Raw genomic sequence first — 19,708 nt, 5'->3', positions numbered from 1 at the left:
GAGAAGTTGCGCACTAGCCATGTTTTTGGCATCTGCACTCTTTATACGTATCGATTCTGTAATAATGCAATAATAAAGTCTCAGTTTTTGTGATAAAATCCNATCCACCAATGAAATCAACAATCAAAGAATAAAAAATTGATATTTTGGGGACTCACCGGTCGTTGAAACACCCGGCGTCAGCTTGGCATATATTCCAATCCAACTCCAACAATTCCACTTTTCACGTTGATCCTTCTCTATTCGTGCAGTACCAAAGGCCGGCCGCCATGATGAATGTGCGCAGAGAAGTTGCGCACTAGCCATGTTTTTGGCATCTGCACTCTTTATACGTATCGATTCTGTAATAATGCAATAATAAAGTCTCAGTTTTTGTGATAAAATCCTTTCTTGCCATGAATGTTAGCTGATTATTGTATTATTAATAATTATTTCCCCGGTTTAATCCCCTTTCTCACCGAAAATCCGCGGACAAACGCCAAAACCTCCATACTCTGCCAGTGGCCAGCCGCCATGATGAATGTACGCGGAGGAGTTGCGCAATCATGCGCAATGGCGAAATTTACCATTGCACTTTTTATTTACAGGTCTGGGCTTAATAATATGCACTAATAAAGTCTGATTTCTTGATAAAATCACTCCCGGCACTGAATATTAACTGATTATTGCACGATTAATAAGTATTTTCCCGGTTTAATCCCCTTTCTCACCGAAAATCCGCAGACAAACGCCAAACACTCCATCCTCTGCCAGTGACTCGCCGCCATGATGAATGTGCGCGGAGGAGTTGCGCAGTTGATATTTTTTGAATATAGTACTCTTATAAATATATACATATACGTCTAGGATTTATAAATATATATGCGTATAATTTTTATAGGCTTGAAAATGAGTTGTCATTCATTTAAATGGTTTCGCTAAGTCATCAGATATTAATATTGATTGCTATAGTTTGTTTTACCTAGCCACCTGTCCTAATCTCGACCGATTTTTTCTTTCTCAGGCTCAGGAGACCTACGTAGGTTCCAACTACTGCACTTTCCTCACTCACCTGCTTATTCCCTGGGTGCGCCCCCCCCCCCGCGCTTAGTGGACCCTCGCGACTCTGAAGAAGTGGCTCCACCAGACCCTGAAGTTCCGAATCCACGCATCCCTCGCCGACCAGAACCTAGGAGTCAGAGTCAAATCAGCCTGGGCCCTAGCCAACCTCACAGATTGTCTCATCAGGCAAGCCATCAAGTGAATCAACGTTCATTATGCGAAAAAATTCGATTTTGCCGAAAGTCGACTTATATCCACAAAAAGGATTGAAAAAATGGTTTCTCAGCTGAACCCCATATCCCCAGAAAGCCCAAAAAATGTCACCTTTTTGAAGAAATTTCCCTTAAATTGGTTTTTAAAAAAACACCAATACAAAGAAAAAGGAAGCATTTACGATACCATTGCCATTATCCTATTGCCATAAAACTAACAATCGCCTCCTATCGCTTCTTATCATACTCAAGTTCCGTTGGCCTCAGTAAATTAATCACTGGCAAGTGTTTTCCAATAGCGAAAACGCTAAAACCCCTCAGCTCTTGTCAGTTCTACATGTTGTGATGCATACCATACGTCTCCAGTATTTAAATTTTCATGATCCAGTTTGAAAACAATTAAAAATCTCCCAATAGGATCATAGAGGCCCTTTTGCATGTCCCACGTAACGCGAAACTGTGCGGCATGTTTCGTGGATATTGTACGAAAGTGTGGAGAACCAGTAAAGAAAAAAAAAAACAATAATAATAATAATAATAATAATAATAATAATAGTAAAAACGTGTGTGAGGTGTGTGTCGTGCTCAGGGCATTTTGCCGTATTGATTTAGCAATTTCGTTAAAGAAACTAGTGAACGCGCAGGCCCTCCCGAACACCCTCCACCATGAATGACGCGCTTACGTATTGGTGATAAAGCCCGTGAATTCAACCAGCTGTAGATACATTTGGGCCTCTTGAGTTGGTTTTTGCGAGGATGAAACTCGATCCTCCGACATTTCGGCTTCTGGTCATTAATTTGTGTCTTGTAATCAGCATTACCACCGGTGAACTTGAATATTATCAGGGTAAGTTTGGGAATTGTCATTGGGAGTGTCATATCGGCTCACTGAAGTGAGGATGATACCACCTATCCGAGGGTTAACGACACTGTTCAATGGTAAATTGTTTGTTTGTTTGTTTGTTTGTTTGTTTGATTGATTTTTAATTATTGCTTGTTGCGGCGCACTTGGATATCATATGAGCATCAGGATCATTTTGGACAGTGTCACTGAATCAATAAAGTGGGTGCAGGACTCAATGACATTGAGAAATAGCATATATATATTGTGGGCAAAAACTCATGCCATAAATATTGCCGCTGTAACATATTTATTCCACCATATATAATTCAATCATGATATGCAATTCTGATGGCCAAATTAATGGACTGTTATTCATTCTTTAATAATCACAAGACAAGACAAGAGAACTGAATCTGGCAATGAGAGTTAATGGGTTGTCACGTTAGTTTTCATTGAAATATTCCAAGGTCGAGGGTTATTTGGAGTTGTTCAATTGTTGAACAATTGGTACAATGATAAAGTGGTAAACACGCTCATTTCTCACTTATAACTTGCCGCAGATGTTGACTCAGAACCATCAGAGACAGACGTGAGGCTGAAGGAGTTGGAGCGTTTTCTTGTCACCCAATCGCGCCTCCGTCTCCTACGCCGCGACCAGGCACCGTCATCGTACCGTCATTTACAGGCATACAAAGATGACACCTACCGAGCTCGTGAGCGAGAGATCCTGGAGGCCCTTGTGGATAATCCCAGTATCATGGAACTTGTGGAGAAAAATCAAGAAAATAACATAAATCCACATTCCGACTACAATAGCATCGCATACCCGAGGTCACTCAATCGTCACCCCTACATAAATGTCAATTTAGAACCTTCGGGAATCTACCAGTATCCCAAGGTCAAAATACCCTATCCAGATCACAGAATCAATGACAACATTTTTTTCGATAACTCACCGAGATATCCATTAAAATTGACATCTCCCAATAAAAATGACAATTATGAGACGGAAATAGATAGGATCGATAACTCGTTGGAAAAACTACATAATAAATTATATGCGTTTAATGGTCAGAGGCATGACAATGCTCTAGATAAGGAGGTGCCGCCTCTGGATGACCAAGTACCGGATTTTACGTATCATTTTGGTGAGCCGAAAAGTGAAGAACTGGAAAACACATTCGCAACCAAGCCAAATGATCCTCGATATTGGGAGAAGATGGAGCATGTAACGAGGAGGGAAGAACACCCTAAGATTGTTGTGGCTATGGGGGAGATGATAAAGGAGCCTATTGAAAATAGAGTGATGAAGATTGAAGATATGCCAATCGATTCAAAACCTGCCTTGGTGGTTTATAAATCTATTTCAAGTGGTGATAAACAAGTTGGGGAGAGAAATGATAGGCTCGTGGAAATCATGCCTGAACCGCAGAGGCGGGCTGAGAAGGAGCCAATTATCACATTCACTAGAAACAAGGTCAACAACGATGTGTATTTCATTGGTGAGTTAAAAGTCCATTATTTATGGAGGTGGATTTAAGGGCTTTGACAAGTTATAGTTTTCACTTAATATTGTTGAATCTCAAAGTGTAAGAGAATGTTGTAACCTGCAAAATGGCTCATCCCCATTAAAATTTTACCATGCATGCAACTCTTTCACGTTTTTCTTATATAGTAATATTGAAAATGCCAAGAATATTCAACTATAATTTGTCAAATTTTAGAAAGCCCCCTTTTTAGAAAGCTGACAAAAAAAAAGCTGACGAAAAAATTCATCTCAATGTAAAATTGAGTCATTGAGTGTGTAATGACATTGACACAACAATTTATTTTTAGCTATTGTTGCCGGGTGTAGTGCTGCTGCAATGTTTACACTTGTTCTCATTAGCTTGACTTGGTGCAGGTGAGATAATTATTAATTTTCATATTTCATTTTTCATTAATTGAGAAAAAAATGAACGAAAAAAAACAATTTCACCATCTAGTGATGTTAAAATTAAATGGAGAAACATTTTTTCATTCTTGCTTCATTATCAATTTGATTATTCCATTGGTGATTCACACATCATTTGCATGAGTAGCGGCTTATGACAATTTTTTAAATCTTGATTGATGAAAAAATTTTAATCCGTACAGACTCCAACGCGGGGTCAAAGCAGCTGCGGATATCGAGTACCCAGCTTATGGGGTGACAGGTCCCAACAAAGATGTCTCACCGTCGGGCGATCAACGGTTGGCCCATTCAGCCCAAATGTATCATTTTCAGCATCAAAAACAGCAAATAATTGCCATGGAAAAGTAAGTATTTGTATGAATTCATGAAATCTAAGTTGTTGTTTTTTTTTTTTCTGTAATTTCTTCGTATTATTCGTTTATCTTGAGAATAAGTGATTCTGCATCAAGGATTAAATTTTCTCCAAAGAATGTTAAGCTACTTATTGCCTAGGTAACCGAATAAATAAATAAATGGCCTCTTATTATTATTTAAAAAAAAAAAAAAACATTTAAAAAAATATATATAAACCATAAATCCTGAAATTCTACTCCTCAATCCATAATTCTTCAGATCAGCCGCATCTCGTGACCCCGGATCAGTCTCCGAAGCCGAGAGTGATGAGGAAAATGAGGAAGGTGATTACACAGTGTACGAGTGTCCGGGTTTAGCACCTGTAAGTTTGTCGAAAGCATTTAATCCCTTTCCATTTGGATTATTGAGTCACCCTGACCTGGATGATCTCATTTGTCTCAAGGCAGGCGAGGTTGAAGTGAAGAATCCAATGTTTCACGACGATCCAACCCCAGCCACACCATCCCAGAACACCAAAGACGAAGAGCCGCATCACTAGCTTCATTAATATCTGCAGGAATGAGAGAAATAGCCGAAAAATGCCAAGTGGCAAAATTATGAGAAATTACTAATATTCATATTCATATTTATATTCATATTCATATTATCCGGTCAGAAGTCTCGTGATTTGCAAGTCACCTTCTCTACTTGGCTCCCTTTTCATCTAAAACCATATCTCAAAATATTATAAATATTTTGACACTGATTATAGAAATTGTCTGTATTTGTTATAGGGAAAATGTCTCTAGAACAATTCCTTTTATAGAACATGTCTATAGGCTTTTCATTTTCTATGCGTAAGAGGTGGAATTGGAGATGCACTCGTTTGTCTATACGAGCTGTGCTCATTTTACAAGGTATACACTTATCAACAATTTTAATGAAAACGTTATTGTATAAACTAATGTCAATCGTCCATAGTATCGTGACGTCTTTATCCACTTCCAGTTCTGCATGCATCAAAATATCATCAATATTAATTATAGAATGGAAAATAATGGGTTTTGGTAATGAAGTAGTGGAGGGAGATGAATTGCCTTAATTTTTTTTTTTTTTTCAATCAATTTTTGAAAAATATTTTTGAAATTTTTGTCAGACCTTCTTCGCAGCGAAAAAAAACATCTCTACAAAAAAAAGACGCGAAATTTTCCATGTCTCTCAAATTAAAAAATATTACGTCTTGAAATTAAAGTCACGTTTGACTCATTACGTTTAACTCCTCCATGCGATTATTCGTGCGACTATTTGTCTCATTCATTGCATATGAAATTTACCAAAATTTTAATCATGTCAACTTCAAAGAAACCACTAAACCACTAAAAGTAAAGAAATGGAAAAATAGTTAATCGGAGGAATTAGACAGTTCATCGTTGATGAGAATCTCTATTTTGACCAAATAAATAAATATATCGAGACGATATACGTAATGGGGAGGAAAATAATAGAGAACAAAGAAAATAAAGACTTGTATCCTGTGCATTGTCCAATGTACATACAAATAAACTATGAATATGGAGACTTATTGATCGCCATGTTTGCTTTCCTCCTACAACATTTGAAGGATTGAATTTCAATTTGTTGTATTTTATTATAATTAATCCAAATTTTGTGAAGGAAAAGAAAATAGAACATTGGAATTGAGCGTTTAATTCATGTATATACCTATATAATTTGAAATGTTACAGAAACCATTCAATTTATTCAAACATCCAATGAATTTATCATATGATTTATCATAGAATTAAAAATACCAATTCGGACATTAAACCTGTGGTAACTCAACTTTTCCATTTTTTTTCAAAATTATTCACAATCCATAGTTTTCAAAATATTCAAGGAATACGCATCCAACCCCATTGTTTTTTTTAATTTCAATAATTGTAAATGACTATCAGTTTTTATGTATTCCATAAAAATTTTCGGAAGGTCATGATATATGCTTTGTGTGAGCGCATAAGTTGATGGGAAAGGTATTTTTAATATTATAAAATAAAGAGACGCTTCAAATACTTGCATGTACTCTCTACCATCTAACAGATGAGATGCTATCATATTTCCCTTAATTATGTACTGAAATAACAAAAGGAGCTTTACAACAAAAGTGTGTGATGTCGTGCTGGCCAAAGACATATACAGATATATTAATATACATATATTTTAGCTAATCCACTATGGATTGTAATTAGAAAATGAAAAACAAAACAAAAAAAATGAAATAAATTAATGTCTATACATAATAATAATGTAATGTTAGATTAATGGAGATGGTTTTTAGTGATTGGTGGGGAAAATTTCTTCTCCTGGTATTTAGTTGTGGTATTTCTACACACAAATCTACATTGAAGTGGATAAAAATGTATATGAAGAATGTGACATGTTTCCTCATTACGTTCTGTTAATTATCTGAAGAATGATGAGTGAATTTAGAGAAAAATGTAAGATGACACTTTTTGTTGAGCATCTCATCGTTTAGAGACGAAAAAGCTCTCCCGATATTTTATTTTCCTTGAATTCCTTGACTCAATCAACTCATTATTTTTCCACCCCTTCAATATGGAAGACAATTAATAATCATCATTACTTTGAAAATAAAGCAATTTGCAAGACATTGACAAACAAGAGAATATAATAAAAACCTATTTTAACATGATAACAAGAGATAAATTCTATCAATGTTGTACGTATATATTATCTTCAGATTATATTGTCGTTTTAGCGATGATTCTGTTAGCATTCTATGAGTATCTACATGCAGATGCTAAATTGTCAATGTAAAGCATGAAAGGACAATCTACGAGTACAAGAATGTTAACCCGATTGTATCACGTATCACGTCTGTTAAGTGGTATTAAGAATGCCAAAGGAGAAAGGTGAACAAGTTTTAAAAAAAATGTCCGTCGACGTTTCCTTAACTCGCTGTAATTATTTCGTTGAATCAAACAATTAATTACTTGATCATTCATCATTTTCATAAAAGTCAATGAAGAATTTAATAATATAGTATACTAAAATTAAGTTGTTGATTGATCTTCTGGCAATGAATCATAATTATACAAGAATAATTATATTATTATTTTCATGAATAAATTATTTGTTTTGTAAATGATATTTCTTCCATATTTCCACTTAATTTGGAAATAATTTCATAGAACAAGGAAAAATAAAGCTCATTGTATATTTTAATTCATCACAAAGATAAGAATCATTTGGCAAACCACTTATTCTCAAGATAATTTTTCATGCTGCCTTAAAATTGCACAAAAATCAAAAATCTGCAGAATTAATTTTTATTCATTATTAACCAGGTAGATTCAATACAGAAGATGGAATAAGAGAAAAAAATAAATTGAAATCTTATGATCAGTTTTGCGAAGAAAAAAAAATATAATTTATAATATTGAATATATATATATAATATATCTTGGTTGGTATAAAATTTATGTCGGAATGCCGAGTGTCTTGCGCACCAATTTCTGAGCTATTTTTTCAAACTCAGCTCTGTCCTCTCGCCACATCTTGGCTGCATCCACGTTGGCACCACTCTCGTCATTGGGCTCAGCTAGCATGCTCACGACACTGAGCAGAATTTTTTCCACACTCTGAACTGGACTCCACCTCTCTGCACTACTCTCGTAGCCCATGGGGTCATCACCCGGGGCATGCAAAATGCTGATGCATACTCGACCATCGGCGTAAACTACATTTTGACAAACAATAATTTTCCTCAATTTTCCTTATTCTCATTCATCGAATTCACATGTTTAAATGAATGAATAAAAATAGTAATAATGGTAATTCCTTCTCTTACTATTGGGATGGAACATTTCGCAAGTGAACTGCATTTTTGGAGGACTCAAGGGGTAATCTGGGGGAAATATCAACTTTGCTGGGAATACACCACCCTCGAAACATGTTCCTTCTGGTCCTCTGGAGAAAAAAAAATCAATTTAGTTAAATTTTTGATAAATGATGATGGATTGTAAATAATAAAATGTTCATCAGATATTGTTCCATTAGTGACAAAATTTTCATTAAATATATGTTATTTTTATTGCCATTTCCCATGTCATTTAATTAAATATGTGTTAATTGTTGAGTCATTTAGCAATTAAGAACAATGACTGATTTGAAATTGAGAAAATTCTCCACAAAAGACATCTTTTGACAATTTCATTCAAGATCTCGTAACATCGAAATGCTAATTAACGTTAGGTACATACGTAATGAGTGCTTCCCACTCGAAAAAATTCTCTTCATTAATTGGCCCTGCAACAATGCCCTCCGGTGGATTTAAGGTTAATTCTGAAAATTCAAGTCATAATATCAATCTTGCCCATTTATACCAAGAAATGATCGAATATAAACATATGGAGTAACAATGCTAACACAGTGTCGAGTGTATTAAGACAATTTTAATTCCATTTCTTACGTTTATACTCAGCCATAAGACGTCTCAACGCCGAGCCCGCCATGACAATAATCCTAATTTTTCAATGGTGAAAATAACTTGTTCATGTCATGACAACTTTGACGAGGAAAATAATCATCTAGCCTACATTTCTCTGTTTATTTGAAGGTTGTTATACAATTAACTTCGCAGCACTTTCTCCAAGAGGAGCACAATTGTCCAACGATCATCTTTCGGTTATCTTTATCTGGTTTATAATAAATTTTCTAGAACCACGCTGTTTTTAGATAACTATTAAAGGAGCTATTCATTTACATAGGTACTTCCAGTTGCTACAATTTCAGCTAAGATTACTGCTACTAAACTCTCTCGGAGGAAAGGCCAAGTTCAATTGAACACTGTATGAATGTACATACATATTCTCCGTGTGTTTATTACAGTTATCTGCTTATTCGTATTCAGATGTTTATAAGATATGATATATCTGCCTCCCTCACTATATATGTATATATATATAATATTAGCTGATGGATTGCAAGTTGTGTGCACGCATGTGCGCATGTGCGCATGTGCGAAAACTTGAATCGATAGGTGTATTTTATAAATACCATTTTGAGAGTGAAGCGGTGAAGCGGGAGGATTATCAAACATTCAGTATTTTTTTATTTATTTTTTCTATTTTTATTCAATAAGTTTATTTAATTAACTAAACTTGAATAGAGGCACTACTCTCTCTTCACATATTTGCCATCGTCCCTCTTTGACCGGGACTTGTAGTATAAAGCTGAAAACATTATACTAGAACTCAGTAAACTTGATATAATACAGTTGCCTAAGAGTAGAATGTCACCGGAATCAACCCAAATTGTAAATATCCTTGCTGAAAATATAAATAAGAAGAAATGAAACATTTTAATACATATATAAACATTTAAAGTAATGAAGTTGTTTGTAAATAAAAATAACGGTTGGCGTACTTGTATTGGTAAATGCAGATATAAACCAAGTCAATAACGACACAGAGTCAGCATTTTTGGCACGAACAATGGCAAGAAGTTGGACAAGTTTACTAGACGCAGAAATAGGTGTACACATGGGCTAGTTGGAAAATATATGAACCATGAAGACCGACGAATTTCGGTAGTTTAAATCCTTAAATTTATTATAAAAAATTGAGCAAAACGTAAAACTTACCGCTAAAATGGTCAGAACATATTTTGGAACGACTTGAATTAGTATACAGGTACTCAGAACGAAGTAGCAAATAGCGAAGAAGATTGATTTAATATTATTGACTTGATTACGATATTTCAAGACTAGATAAATAAGAAGAAATTCTTGAGCGAGGATTACTGGGTACTCCAAATACGTCAGCAGTGCGTAACCATTTGTGTAATTGTAGCTCGTCATTACAGTGTAACTGTGTAATGAAAAGTTGATCGGTATTCCATATTTTCTAGCTCGAGATAATGATAATTAAGAAAATAATGGAAAAACAAAGGCTTTGCTTCACCTCGTGAGCTCCAGCATGAGACCCAACAGTGGAATTCCAACGGCTGACTTGATAGCCATGAGATACCATATCTGTGGAATTTTCAGAATAAAACAGACAAAGATAGTGATGATACTGAAAATATTAGCAATCGCCTGCATATCCATTTCCATTATTCCATTAGTTGCTAGTTTTTTTATTTTTGAAAATTTTATCAATTCTCGCAGTTGATCATTTCTACGATAATCATCCTTCAAGTTCTACAGCTCTACTGAAATTATTATAAATAAATTATTGACAATTTCACATATTTAATATCTAACAATAATATACTATATTTTTTTCAATTACTTACCTCGATTTAGAAAATGTTATATTCTCTAACATATGATAGAGATTAATAATAGAACTTGAAAAAATACCGCATCAAGCGTCAAAGCGTCATCAACGCTGTGTGATTTTATCCCTCGGAGGTTGGAAGTATGGGCACAAGTACTAGTATTCTAGTATCAGGTATAATAATAGGTAGGTCATTTATACCGTCAGTTGTGAATCCACCAAAAATCAGATGAGCAGCTAACATGCGCTTCCGGTTTGCAATCACGTGGTACATTGAGCGGTTTTCCTTCAAAACTATATAACTTGAATGAGAGAAAGATAGGAAATATTTGATGTATAAATCCTTTGCATTGTTGTGAAAATTCTCTACGAGAACAACGTCATGTCCCTCATTACTGATGTTATATTTTTCTTGTTTATCGTTTGGTCTCAAAAATTTATTTCATTGTCAACATTGCAGTACAAACGTTGTTAGTCAGCTACATGCGCATATATTAAACTTACATTACTCATACCTTCGTCAATACAATCAAATCAATGAATTATAAGAGGCGATTTTACATACTTGTCTTTCACCATCTCCCTTTATTATATTTATTTACTAGACTATTTACTTACTTATTTATTTGACATTTTCATTGTCTAGCCATACTGTTGTTTCATTTTTGTTGTTGTCTCTTTCATCGCAGCATAGTTTAGTTCTGGATGGAAATGTATACCTTTTATTTACGATTAATTACTATTTTTCTTTTTTACTTTGTATAATTTTTATAGTTTATCGTACATTATTGATGGAAATGAAATTATGAATCTGTCACAGCTGTTGTGCATTGTATACATTTTAATTGCAAGTTTATAAAGTCCAGTGGTAAAAGTCAATGGGGAAATGTATTGACTTTTGTTTTTATAAACTGACACAAAAACAATCCATCAGATATAATATATTACAATTATCTCTGTAAGTAATAAACTCAGGAAAAAATGACAAAAGATCTGCCAAACTCATTATTTGTCCATACATTTGTAAAATAAACCCTCAACTTTTGCAAAAAAAAAAAAAAATCATTCAATTTGTTCTTATACTGCATTGATTTTTATACACAGAAGCATGTTACTCGATCTGAAAAAAAATTCAAAATGATTTATGCTTTCAATAGTGTATGGTTACAATTTTCCTTGTCATTCTCATCCCTCTATTCCGTGGCTTTTTTACTATATAATAATTCTGTACATATTAGTGCTGTGTAGATTATCGAAATTCCGTCAGTATCATGATCCTGAATTTAATTGTTTGTTTTTTTTTTCTCTCTCTCTCTCTCTCTCTCTCTCACTCATTAATTGAGTGAATGCTAATTGTATATAATCATTTCTCATTAAAGTGGTGAAACGTCGTTGTTAATTATGAAATAATCTCGGCTGTAAAGTAACTTTTCTTGTAGCTAACGAAAGTTTTCCTCGTTGATGAGATAATTCCATGGTTAACACTTTAATCTGATTTCGCTTCAGGTAACCCAAATGATTCCAGTTTTTTTTTAATGATGCAAATATATTGAAAACAAATGCTTTGTCAGAGTGAAAATGTCAAGAGTTATCTTTTTTGAAAATATACAAACCATCTATGTTCCAACTATGTTCTAGTAGGAAAATCACGTGAGTGCTTCTCATATCGCTCATTAATTTATCTCAATTCACTGTAATCACCCTCAATTAGCGAATCGAACTTGGTGATGAAATTGTTTTTCTGTTCAATTTTTTTTTTTTGTAAACTAGGGATATATGTATCGATTGGGACTATCTTCTTGCAACATGATCGACTGCAATTATTCTCTCGCATGGAAAATAATTCCAATTGATAAAATAATGAATGAAAGTATTCGTTTCAATGAACACAAAAATGTTTTAATGGTACAAATTGTCTGCATAACATAATGTGAATTACACGTAAATTCAAAGAGATTATTTGTATCAAAGAATTATTCATTATTATTTTTTACACAGTAGTTAATAGATACGATCTATTTCCCCTACCTGTAAACTGAAGACAATACTGAAGAGAATTATCACATATGAAACAATTCTATTGACATGTCCAGTAGGACTCTTTTAGAGATTTTCAAATGGGAAATTTTTATGATTTAATCCCATGAGAAGATGGAAGGAAATTTTTGTAATGATCAATGCTACAAAAGGTGATTATTGCCCCGGATATTCTATGGGAATTGTTACTCTCTGTAGGAAAACGCTCTGTATTTAAAAACCATACAATGTTTCGGCTATTTTTTAAGGAGGAATTTAAGGTTTTGGGAAAAACTTGACAGAAAAAGAAACTGAATTTCTATGAGCATTATCCCAATATCTATTTATAGATCATTCTGTTGTAGAACAACAATTATCATCTCATATGAAATTTCATCGTCATTGGGAAACTTTCGGTTGAAAAAAAAAATCCCCTATAACATGTCATGTTATAGAGTTAAGACAGGGGCCTCGAACCAATTAATAACCCCACACTTATCAGTAATAAAAATACAAAGGGGAGTAAATTCACTACTTACGTAATAATTAATTACTTATAATCTTTCCTTTCTTTCTATCCAATAGCTTGAAAAATTCTACTGTACAAAAAGTCATTTCCACATGATAATAATTAATAATTAATAGCCTATATTCATGAACTTGCATATGAGCTTGGAACATTTCGTATTCTTATTTTCATTCTCTACTACATAACCCTGGTATCCTTGATCGAGTCAGTTCGAGGCCCAATCTTAAATTCTATTGTTAATGACTAGCATGTTCCTCTCATTGCAACAATTAACAACATTATATATATATATATATATATATATATATTGATAAACATTTTATAATTCCAATTAAAGTTGACAGTGGGTCATTATCGTTCAATTCAGCTATTACTAAGTGGTGAAACGTAAAGATTACATATTCATTTTTTTTTTTTTTTCCCACCAAGTAGCCATCGGTTTTTTGTAAATATCTTTGATCCTAGAAAAGAAATTTTCAATGAAAAGTTGATTTAACTAGTTTGATTAATTTATTCTGGTATTGTTAAATTGCCTTGGAATAGAGGAGAGTAACAAAAACATGTTTCATTTATCACAAAAATGAAAATCGATTATTGATAAAAAGATTAAGTTACATTACATTTCACCACTTTTTTTGCACTGATTTTTATTGAATTTATAACATGTCTATTTTCGATTGGTTATCGAAAATAATGATAATGGTAATAATAATAATTCACGGTGACTTATGGATTGAAGATAGTAATCGCAATGAGGAAAAAAATCAATGTTCGGTAATTGTTCAATTATCTCAAGAATGACTCAATTAATTGACAAATATCGATAGCTCTTTTTATTTTGTAGAGAATTGAATTCTCGGAAGAAAATGTCTGCTTACATTCCCTTATAAACTCACTGATTATCGAGATAATAATAAAACAATAATAAATTAAAAAATAATAAAGTCATGAAACAATTGAATGAAACGTTGGCTTCATCAACTTGAAAATTGTGCTTGGCTTGATGAACAAGCATCACAGTCACGATATAAGTTCATTAATTTGAATAATCACACCATGAAGCGCGACTCATGTAGCTTATTTGCAATTTTTAGGCAATTATAGGTGTATCAACGTTGTCTCGCATTCGCATTCATCGTTTGTCTGACATTTTCATTCAAAGTAAAAAATTGTTAAAAAAGTAAAAGATGTAACAAACGTCAATCAATGACACTTGGTAATATTTTCACTTTTCTCCATCTGTTAATTTTTGGTTTTTCCTAAATTTTCAGCAATTTTACTTTGGTCGATCGCGCATATACATATACATGAGTCCCATCTTTACACTTGTTTAATCACTTGTCAACTGGTTGATACTATGAAGAATGTGGTCAATATGAATGATGTAAATTTATTACTAATATTAGTAATAATTTTGTTTCTTTTACTTTCAAACTAGTGAAATTTATGCAGCTGCATTTCAATGTGCAATCGCAGGAACACTGATTCATATGAAATAATTGCCTTGCGAGGAAACTGAAAGTATAAATGGAAAGATGAATATGTCATTTTTTTGTTTTTTTTTTAAATGAATGTCAATGACAAATTATTTGTATAAAAAGTGAGAAAATTCTTTGATAATTCATTTCTTGTTTTTCAGCTCTACATGAAGAAAAATGAAAAATGTAAGAGTAATGAGACAAATTGTGTGACATGATAAATACCTCTCACGATAGGCCGCCCTGGGGTGTAAAACAAATCTTCTCTAATTCACCAGTGGACGAACTAACTGGTGATTCAGCTCGATCATCCTGCTCAGCCAATTGTTCGCTGTAGTAATGGGGTGTACTTAAGTAGTCGATAAGTCTACGTGGTAGTGGTAGGGTGGGAATTAGGTCTCTGCGAACCATTTTTAGAATGACGAAACGACAGGTGTGTTGAAGTGACTGGACTTGTTTGAATCTTGATACTGGATGAAGCAATTGAACTCTCATGGGACCCAATACAGGACGACGATGAAGAAAAAATAAATAGCGACCACTTCGTGAGTGCTCCACTGCATTCTCAATGAAATCTACTATCGTGTGAGATTTGAATTTTGTGCAACTGCCAAAACTGAAGTTACCTGTATGCAAATGGAATTGGATTGAATCATTTCTATTTTAATTATTCATTCATTTCTTTCCCGTTTTTCGAGAAATTTTTCATTAATAACCATGAGTTAACTGAAATAATCGTGATAGAACGAGCAGCTTTTGGCTTGTGAGGAAAATCCATCAAGAGACTGTTTTTTTTTTGCTCTATTAATAGTATAAGGTAATAGTAATAGGAGTAACGAAAAAAAAAAATGTCTTGATATTTTTCTTCAAGAATCACTCGTTATCGAGATAATTTCACAATTTCAATTTTCGGAAAAAGAAAAAAAAAAATCAATGAAATTCTCACCTTGATCGTGTTCTATCCTCACATGTCTTACACAGCTATTCAACCTGAAGGATAATGAAAATATATAATGATCATCACTGCTATCCCTCACGATGAATGATCCATCGGGCTCATTCGACAGGATCTTCTCGGCAGCCTCACCGGACATTGGCCCCCAATACCAACCATACTGCAATTATGAAAAAAAAAAAAAAAAAAAAAAAAAAAAAAAAAAAAAAAAAAAAAAAAAAAAAAAAAAAAAAAAAAAAAAAAAAAAAAAAAAAAAAAAAAAAAAAAAAAAAAAAAAAAAAAAAAAAAAAAAAAAAAAAACCATTAACGCTCATTAAAATTGAGCCTACCCTTCTACCCTTGACTTTCTACTCACATCCTTGACCTTCTCAATGCTTGCGGCAAAGTCCATGCTCGTATCTTCTGGCGGCAGCACTTCTCCTCCCTCCCTTCCAGGGCTGTTAATCTGTTGCACCGAAGCCGGTGAATCCCCCTTTTCGATTCCAATGGACGTCAATGCATCCTCCCCCTGCTCCACATGTCCGACACCTCCATTACTCCTGGGAAGCGGTGGCAAAGCCCTCTTAAAAAATGGCAACTTCACTTCCCCCACCTCCCCACCACTATTATTATTATTAATAGCAATACCGAGGCCGTCATTCTCCCCCCTCTCGTGCTCGTGCTCCTGCTCCTGCTCCTCCTCCTCTACAATGTCACCCTGTACAATACTATTCCTTTTATCAGCAAAATTCTCCGGCGAGCCAAGCCTCCTAAATCTAAATATATTGCACAATGTCTGCTTCAAGTTCAACGAAAAGTTCCTTTGACTCTTCTTCATCTTCTCTCTCTCCACTTCGCCACCCTTGCCACCCCCCTCCTTTCCCTCCTCTTTCTTTTTATATTTATTTACCAATCCACATTTCTTATGCTTTCTACCATTTCCATTGTTATTATTATTGTTAATCAGTCCATTGGTGCTTTTATTAGATAGTGGAGTATCAGTGGAAGAATCCGTATGCGGATTACTGTACCTATTATTATTATTATTATTATTGTTGTTATTATTATTGTTATTATTATTATTATTATTGTTATTATTATGATTATTATTATTATTGTTGTTATTATTTACAGTAAGACCCTTTGATATGCCAAGATGAATAGGCGTCTGACTGGGTAATTTATCTCTCTTGATTTTATTTTCACTAGAGTCACTGGAGCTTGAGTACAGCGTCTCCAGGTACTGTCTCACCTCGTGCAGGGTCATGTGAATAGGTTCTCCGATATTGTTGTGCTGATGACTGGGGGCACGATGACGTCCTGATGTACCTGGAACACTGTGACGTTTTCCATTTCCAGTGTCGCTACAGCAGACCTCAGCCAAGAGTCTCTGAGACTTGATGACATGAGTTATGGCACGTGGTTTTCCACAGTAGTGTCTCGCCTGTTGAATGTGAGCCTCAAGTTCACTCTGAGAGCTTGCTGAGACATTTCTTCGGCGTTTTCGGTGATGACGGTGGCGTTTTGGACGCTGAGGGGTACGAAGCTCATGAAGAGGGCGAATAACGTCAATGGGAACAGTGTAGATGTCCGAATCAAATGGAACATTGTACATGTCACTTATCTCGGAGGTTGTCAAAACGTCGTGAGACATTGCTGAGGTGATGAAACTACTGTCGTCGGCTTTGCAGAGGCCCGAGGTATTTATTGAGTTGTGGGAAGAGGAGAGACGAGAGGAGGCTAGGGAACATCTCGAGTTGGGACGGTTTAAGGTATTGTAGGGGGTGATTGTTATTGTAGCTGTGTGACTAGCCTGGCGTGACGAGGAGGAGGGTAGCATTTCAGATGCCCAGAAGCGCTGTTTCGGGGGCTGATGAGCCTGACAACTGACAGACAGCCGCTGCCTGTCAGGGCGAGACTGAGAGACACTGAGACTGAGACTGAGGTGACTTAGCTGACTTTCTGGCCACGAGACACGACAAGCCAGAGCAAGAGCTTCGGAGATCATCTGATGGATGAGGGAATCTGCCAACTCGTCAATCCACGAGGGAATTTTCACTTTTCGCAAACGGTAATGCAGTATCAATGGGGCATTTGATATCCCCCTGATTGAGTCTGGGGGAGAGGGACTGTCTTGGAACTCTGGGGGGGGCTTTATTGCCACGTCTTCCACTGAGAGCTTCGGATCCAGGTCTGCCCAGCCTGGACCTTTTTTTAGGGTATTGAAATTCTGGTGGCACATACCGTCCGAGTAGTCGAACGAGTCTTGGGAGAGAGACTTTGACTCGATGTCACTCTCCTGCATCTATTGAAATTAATTGAGTCAATTTTTTTTACCCTTTTTTTTCTTTTCATTTCTATCAAAATACCAAATTATTATGGCACAATTAGTGGATCTAGACATCCATCTAGAGAGAAAAAGAAAAAAAAAACGATATTTTAATTTTTTTCATCACTCATCCAAATTTTACCTCAATAGCAAGTTGTGCTCTGACAGAATCACTGGATATAGATCCACCAAGTCCACTGCTGCCAATATCACTGAGAGGTCCAGTGGCACTAAGTGAACACGAAGGTGGAGAATCCATTGTTCACACCAAATTCCTCAATATCGATATTTATCCTCGATTCGAAGAGTTGAATCTTCTCAATAGATTATCAATAGTCTCTGGATGTTCTACATTATCATCTAAAAACCTCTAATGCACGTCATTAGCACCAACTCCACTCTTCCCTATTCCTCGTCATCATTGTCAATGTCAACAAACAGTCACAAATGCATCAAATCCTCTCACTATTACCATATCACAATTACTCACTTGTGCATGACTATTTTGGAGAAACAATGCCAAATAGTCGTCAATGAATACAACAGCATCATCCGCAGTAGCATAAATCATCATGATTACTGTCAACTATTCCTTTTATATAATTGCTCCCTTTACTAAACAATCCTGCAAAAAAATCCATACAAATATGAAAAAAAATATATTCCAATAACAATTTTTTAATAGAGAGATATTTCAACAAATGCCCCAAATATGTTGATTCAAAAATTCAATTGCCAATGGTAATCTATCATTCCACTACATTATACTTAAACTCCACTAATGATAATTCCAAAATTCAATCACCAAAAATACTCATTATTATTATTATCATCATCATCGTCATCAATACGCATCGTCATCAATCTTCTTCTGATTGCCCATAAAACCCATAAACCTTCCGCTTTCACAATATAACCACCCTCAGATTCTCCATTTCCCCTCCTCACCATCCCTCTTATTCAACCCTCTTGTAAATTTGCAAATGTTCTTCTCTTCCTCCAACCACCAACAATCATTTCACAATTACGGAAAATAATAATTCAATACCTATACAGAGTATAGTCTCAATCGTGAAATCACCGTGCAAAACTATGAAAATTATCTCACCTCACGTACACCTCAACCGCAATCTGCCATTAGAATTCTCACAGAACTGAGCGACGACACATGCACGCCCATGCCCTTCACGAAAAACCGGGGCAAGACAGTGCGTAGAGGCAGTAGAGGGGCCGGTGGGGAACACTTGGTTTGGTTATACTCGTTAATTGTCTCCACCGACAGATAAAACACTAGAAATTAGACAATTTTTCCATTGAAAAATTGATAAAAGTTGATTAAACTCTTATAATAATATCAAAGATAAATTGTTAATTGCTGATGTAATAGTGGTAAGTAATGGTAAGTAACGTAAGAATTTCTCCGTGGTAGGGTTTTTGCGCCCCCCCCTCCCCCCCAGGGGCAGACTGATGTTTTCTGAACGGGCCATAGCTCGTCGTCGTCGCAATTGTGTAGTACATAGTAAATATATAGTACGATGCGCGTATTTATTCCGAGCAGGTACGCGTAACGAAAGGGAATGTATACTTTTTTTCTCCTCTGTTTTGTCTTGAATAATGCAAACACGTATTTTATATTCTAATGAAAAATGGCATATGATTAATGGGTTTTCAATTGAACGGTGTCGCGACAGATTTAGGCTGCGATAGATAATTTATTTTGATATGGGGGGGGGGGGGGG

At 35.1% G+C, this 19,708-nt stretch overlaps 5 protein-coding genes across 9 annotated transcripts in view; 2 read left to right on the top strand and 3 right to left on the bottom strand.

Moving 5' to 3' along the window:
• The first annotated feature begins 1,880 nt into the window (after window positions 1-1,880).
• On the top strand, window positions 1,881-7,627 carry LOC107045433. Its single transcript, XM_015267715.2, has 6 exons — window positions 1,881-2,100; window positions 2,658-3,599; window positions 3,934-4,000; window positions 4,234-4,395; window positions 4,664-4,766; window positions 4,848-7,627. Exons 1-6 carry the CDS (start codon window positions 2,010-2,012, stop codon window positions 4,941-4,943), a joined length of 1,461 nt encoding a protein of 486 aa, XP_015123201.1. The 5' UTR covers window positions 1,881-2,009; the 3' UTR covers window positions 4,944-7,627.
• An 88-nt stretch (window positions 7,628-7,715) lies between these two features.
• LOC107045441 (ubiquitin-conjugating enzyme E2 G2) lies at window positions 7,716-9,400 on the bottom strand. Its single transcript, XM_015267724.1, has 4 exons — window positions 8,874-9,400; window positions 8,665-8,746; window positions 8,253-8,371; window positions 7,716-8,141 (listed from the first exon to the last, which is right to left on the bottom strand). Exons 1-4 carry the CDS (start codon window positions 8,914-8,916, stop codon window positions 7,882-7,884), a joined length of 504 nt encoding a protein of 167 aa, XP_015123210.1. The 5' UTR covers window positions 8,917-9,400; the 3' UTR covers window positions 7,716-7,881.
• A 92-nt stretch (window positions 9,401-9,492) lies between these two features.
• LOC107045436 (PQ-loop repeat-containing protein 3) lies at window positions 9,493-10,927 on the bottom strand. Of its 2 annotated transcripts, none has more exons than XM_015267719.2 (5): window positions 10,700-10,927; window positions 10,366-10,615; window positions 10,047-10,272; window positions 9,830-9,950; window positions 9,493-9,732 (listed from the first exon to the last, which is right to left on the bottom strand). In XM_015267719.2, exons 2-5 carry the CDS (start codon window positions 10,515-10,517, stop codon window positions 9,578-9,580), a joined length of 654 nt encoding a protein of 217 aa, XP_015123205.1. In that variant the 5' UTR covers window positions 10,518-10,615; window positions 10,700-10,927; the 3' UTR covers window positions 9,493-9,577. The 2 variants fall into 2 exon arrangements, with proteins under 2 accessions (XP_015123205.1, XP_028982457.1); XM_029126624.1 differs by having other exon boundaries at window positions 10,366-10,612.
• A 1,057-nt stretch (window positions 10,928-11,984) lies between these two features.
• On the bottom strand, window positions 11,985-19,471 carry LOC107045431. 2 transcript variants are annotated; one of them, XM_015267709.2, is made up of 7 exons: window positions 19,078-19,471; window positions 18,460-18,594; window positions 18,112-18,339; window positions 16,017-17,945; window positions 15,653-15,821; window positions 14,932-15,332; window positions 11,985-14,743 (listed from the first exon to the last, which is right to left on the bottom strand). In XM_015267709.2, exons 3-6 carry the CDS (start codon window positions 18,226-18,228, stop codon window positions 14,935-14,937), a joined length of 2,613 nt encoding a protein of 870 aa, XP_015123195.1. In that variant the 5' UTR covers window positions 18,229-18,339; window positions 18,460-18,594; window positions 19,078-19,471; the 3' UTR covers window positions 11,985-14,743; window positions 14,932-14,934. The 2 variants fall into 2 exon arrangements, with proteins under 2 accessions (XP_015123195.1, XP_015123196.1); XM_015267710.2 differs by having other exon boundaries at window positions 18,112-18,329.
• Window positions 19,179-19,708, top strand: part of LOC107045432 (exocyst complex component 8) — a 4,771-nt gene continuing 4,241 nt past the window's right edge. Inside the window, exon 1 of one of the 3 annotated variants that reach the window (XM_015267713.2) lies at window positions 19,179-19,358. The gene's annotated coding sequence lies outside the window, so the exon portion shown is untranslated. Of the gene's footprint in view, window positions 19,369-19,429; window positions 19,528-19,708 lie in introns of those variants that run through there. The other 2 variants (XM_015267712.2, XM_015267714.2) reach the window with 2 other exon arrangements.

The sequence above is a fragment of the Diachasma alloeum genome, unplaced genomic scaffold, assembly GCF_001412515.2.
Source record: "Diachasma alloeum isolate Michigan unplaced genomic scaffold, Dall2.0 Dall_scaffold_00937, whole genome shotgun sequence".
In the NCBI taxonomy this organism is placed as follows: Eukaryota; Metazoa; Arthropoda; class Insecta; order Hymenoptera; family Braconidae; genus Diachasma; species Diachasma alloeum.
The sequence above is the reverse complement of the archived record's forward strand: the minus strand, read 5'-3'. Positions and strand labels throughout refer to the sequence as shown.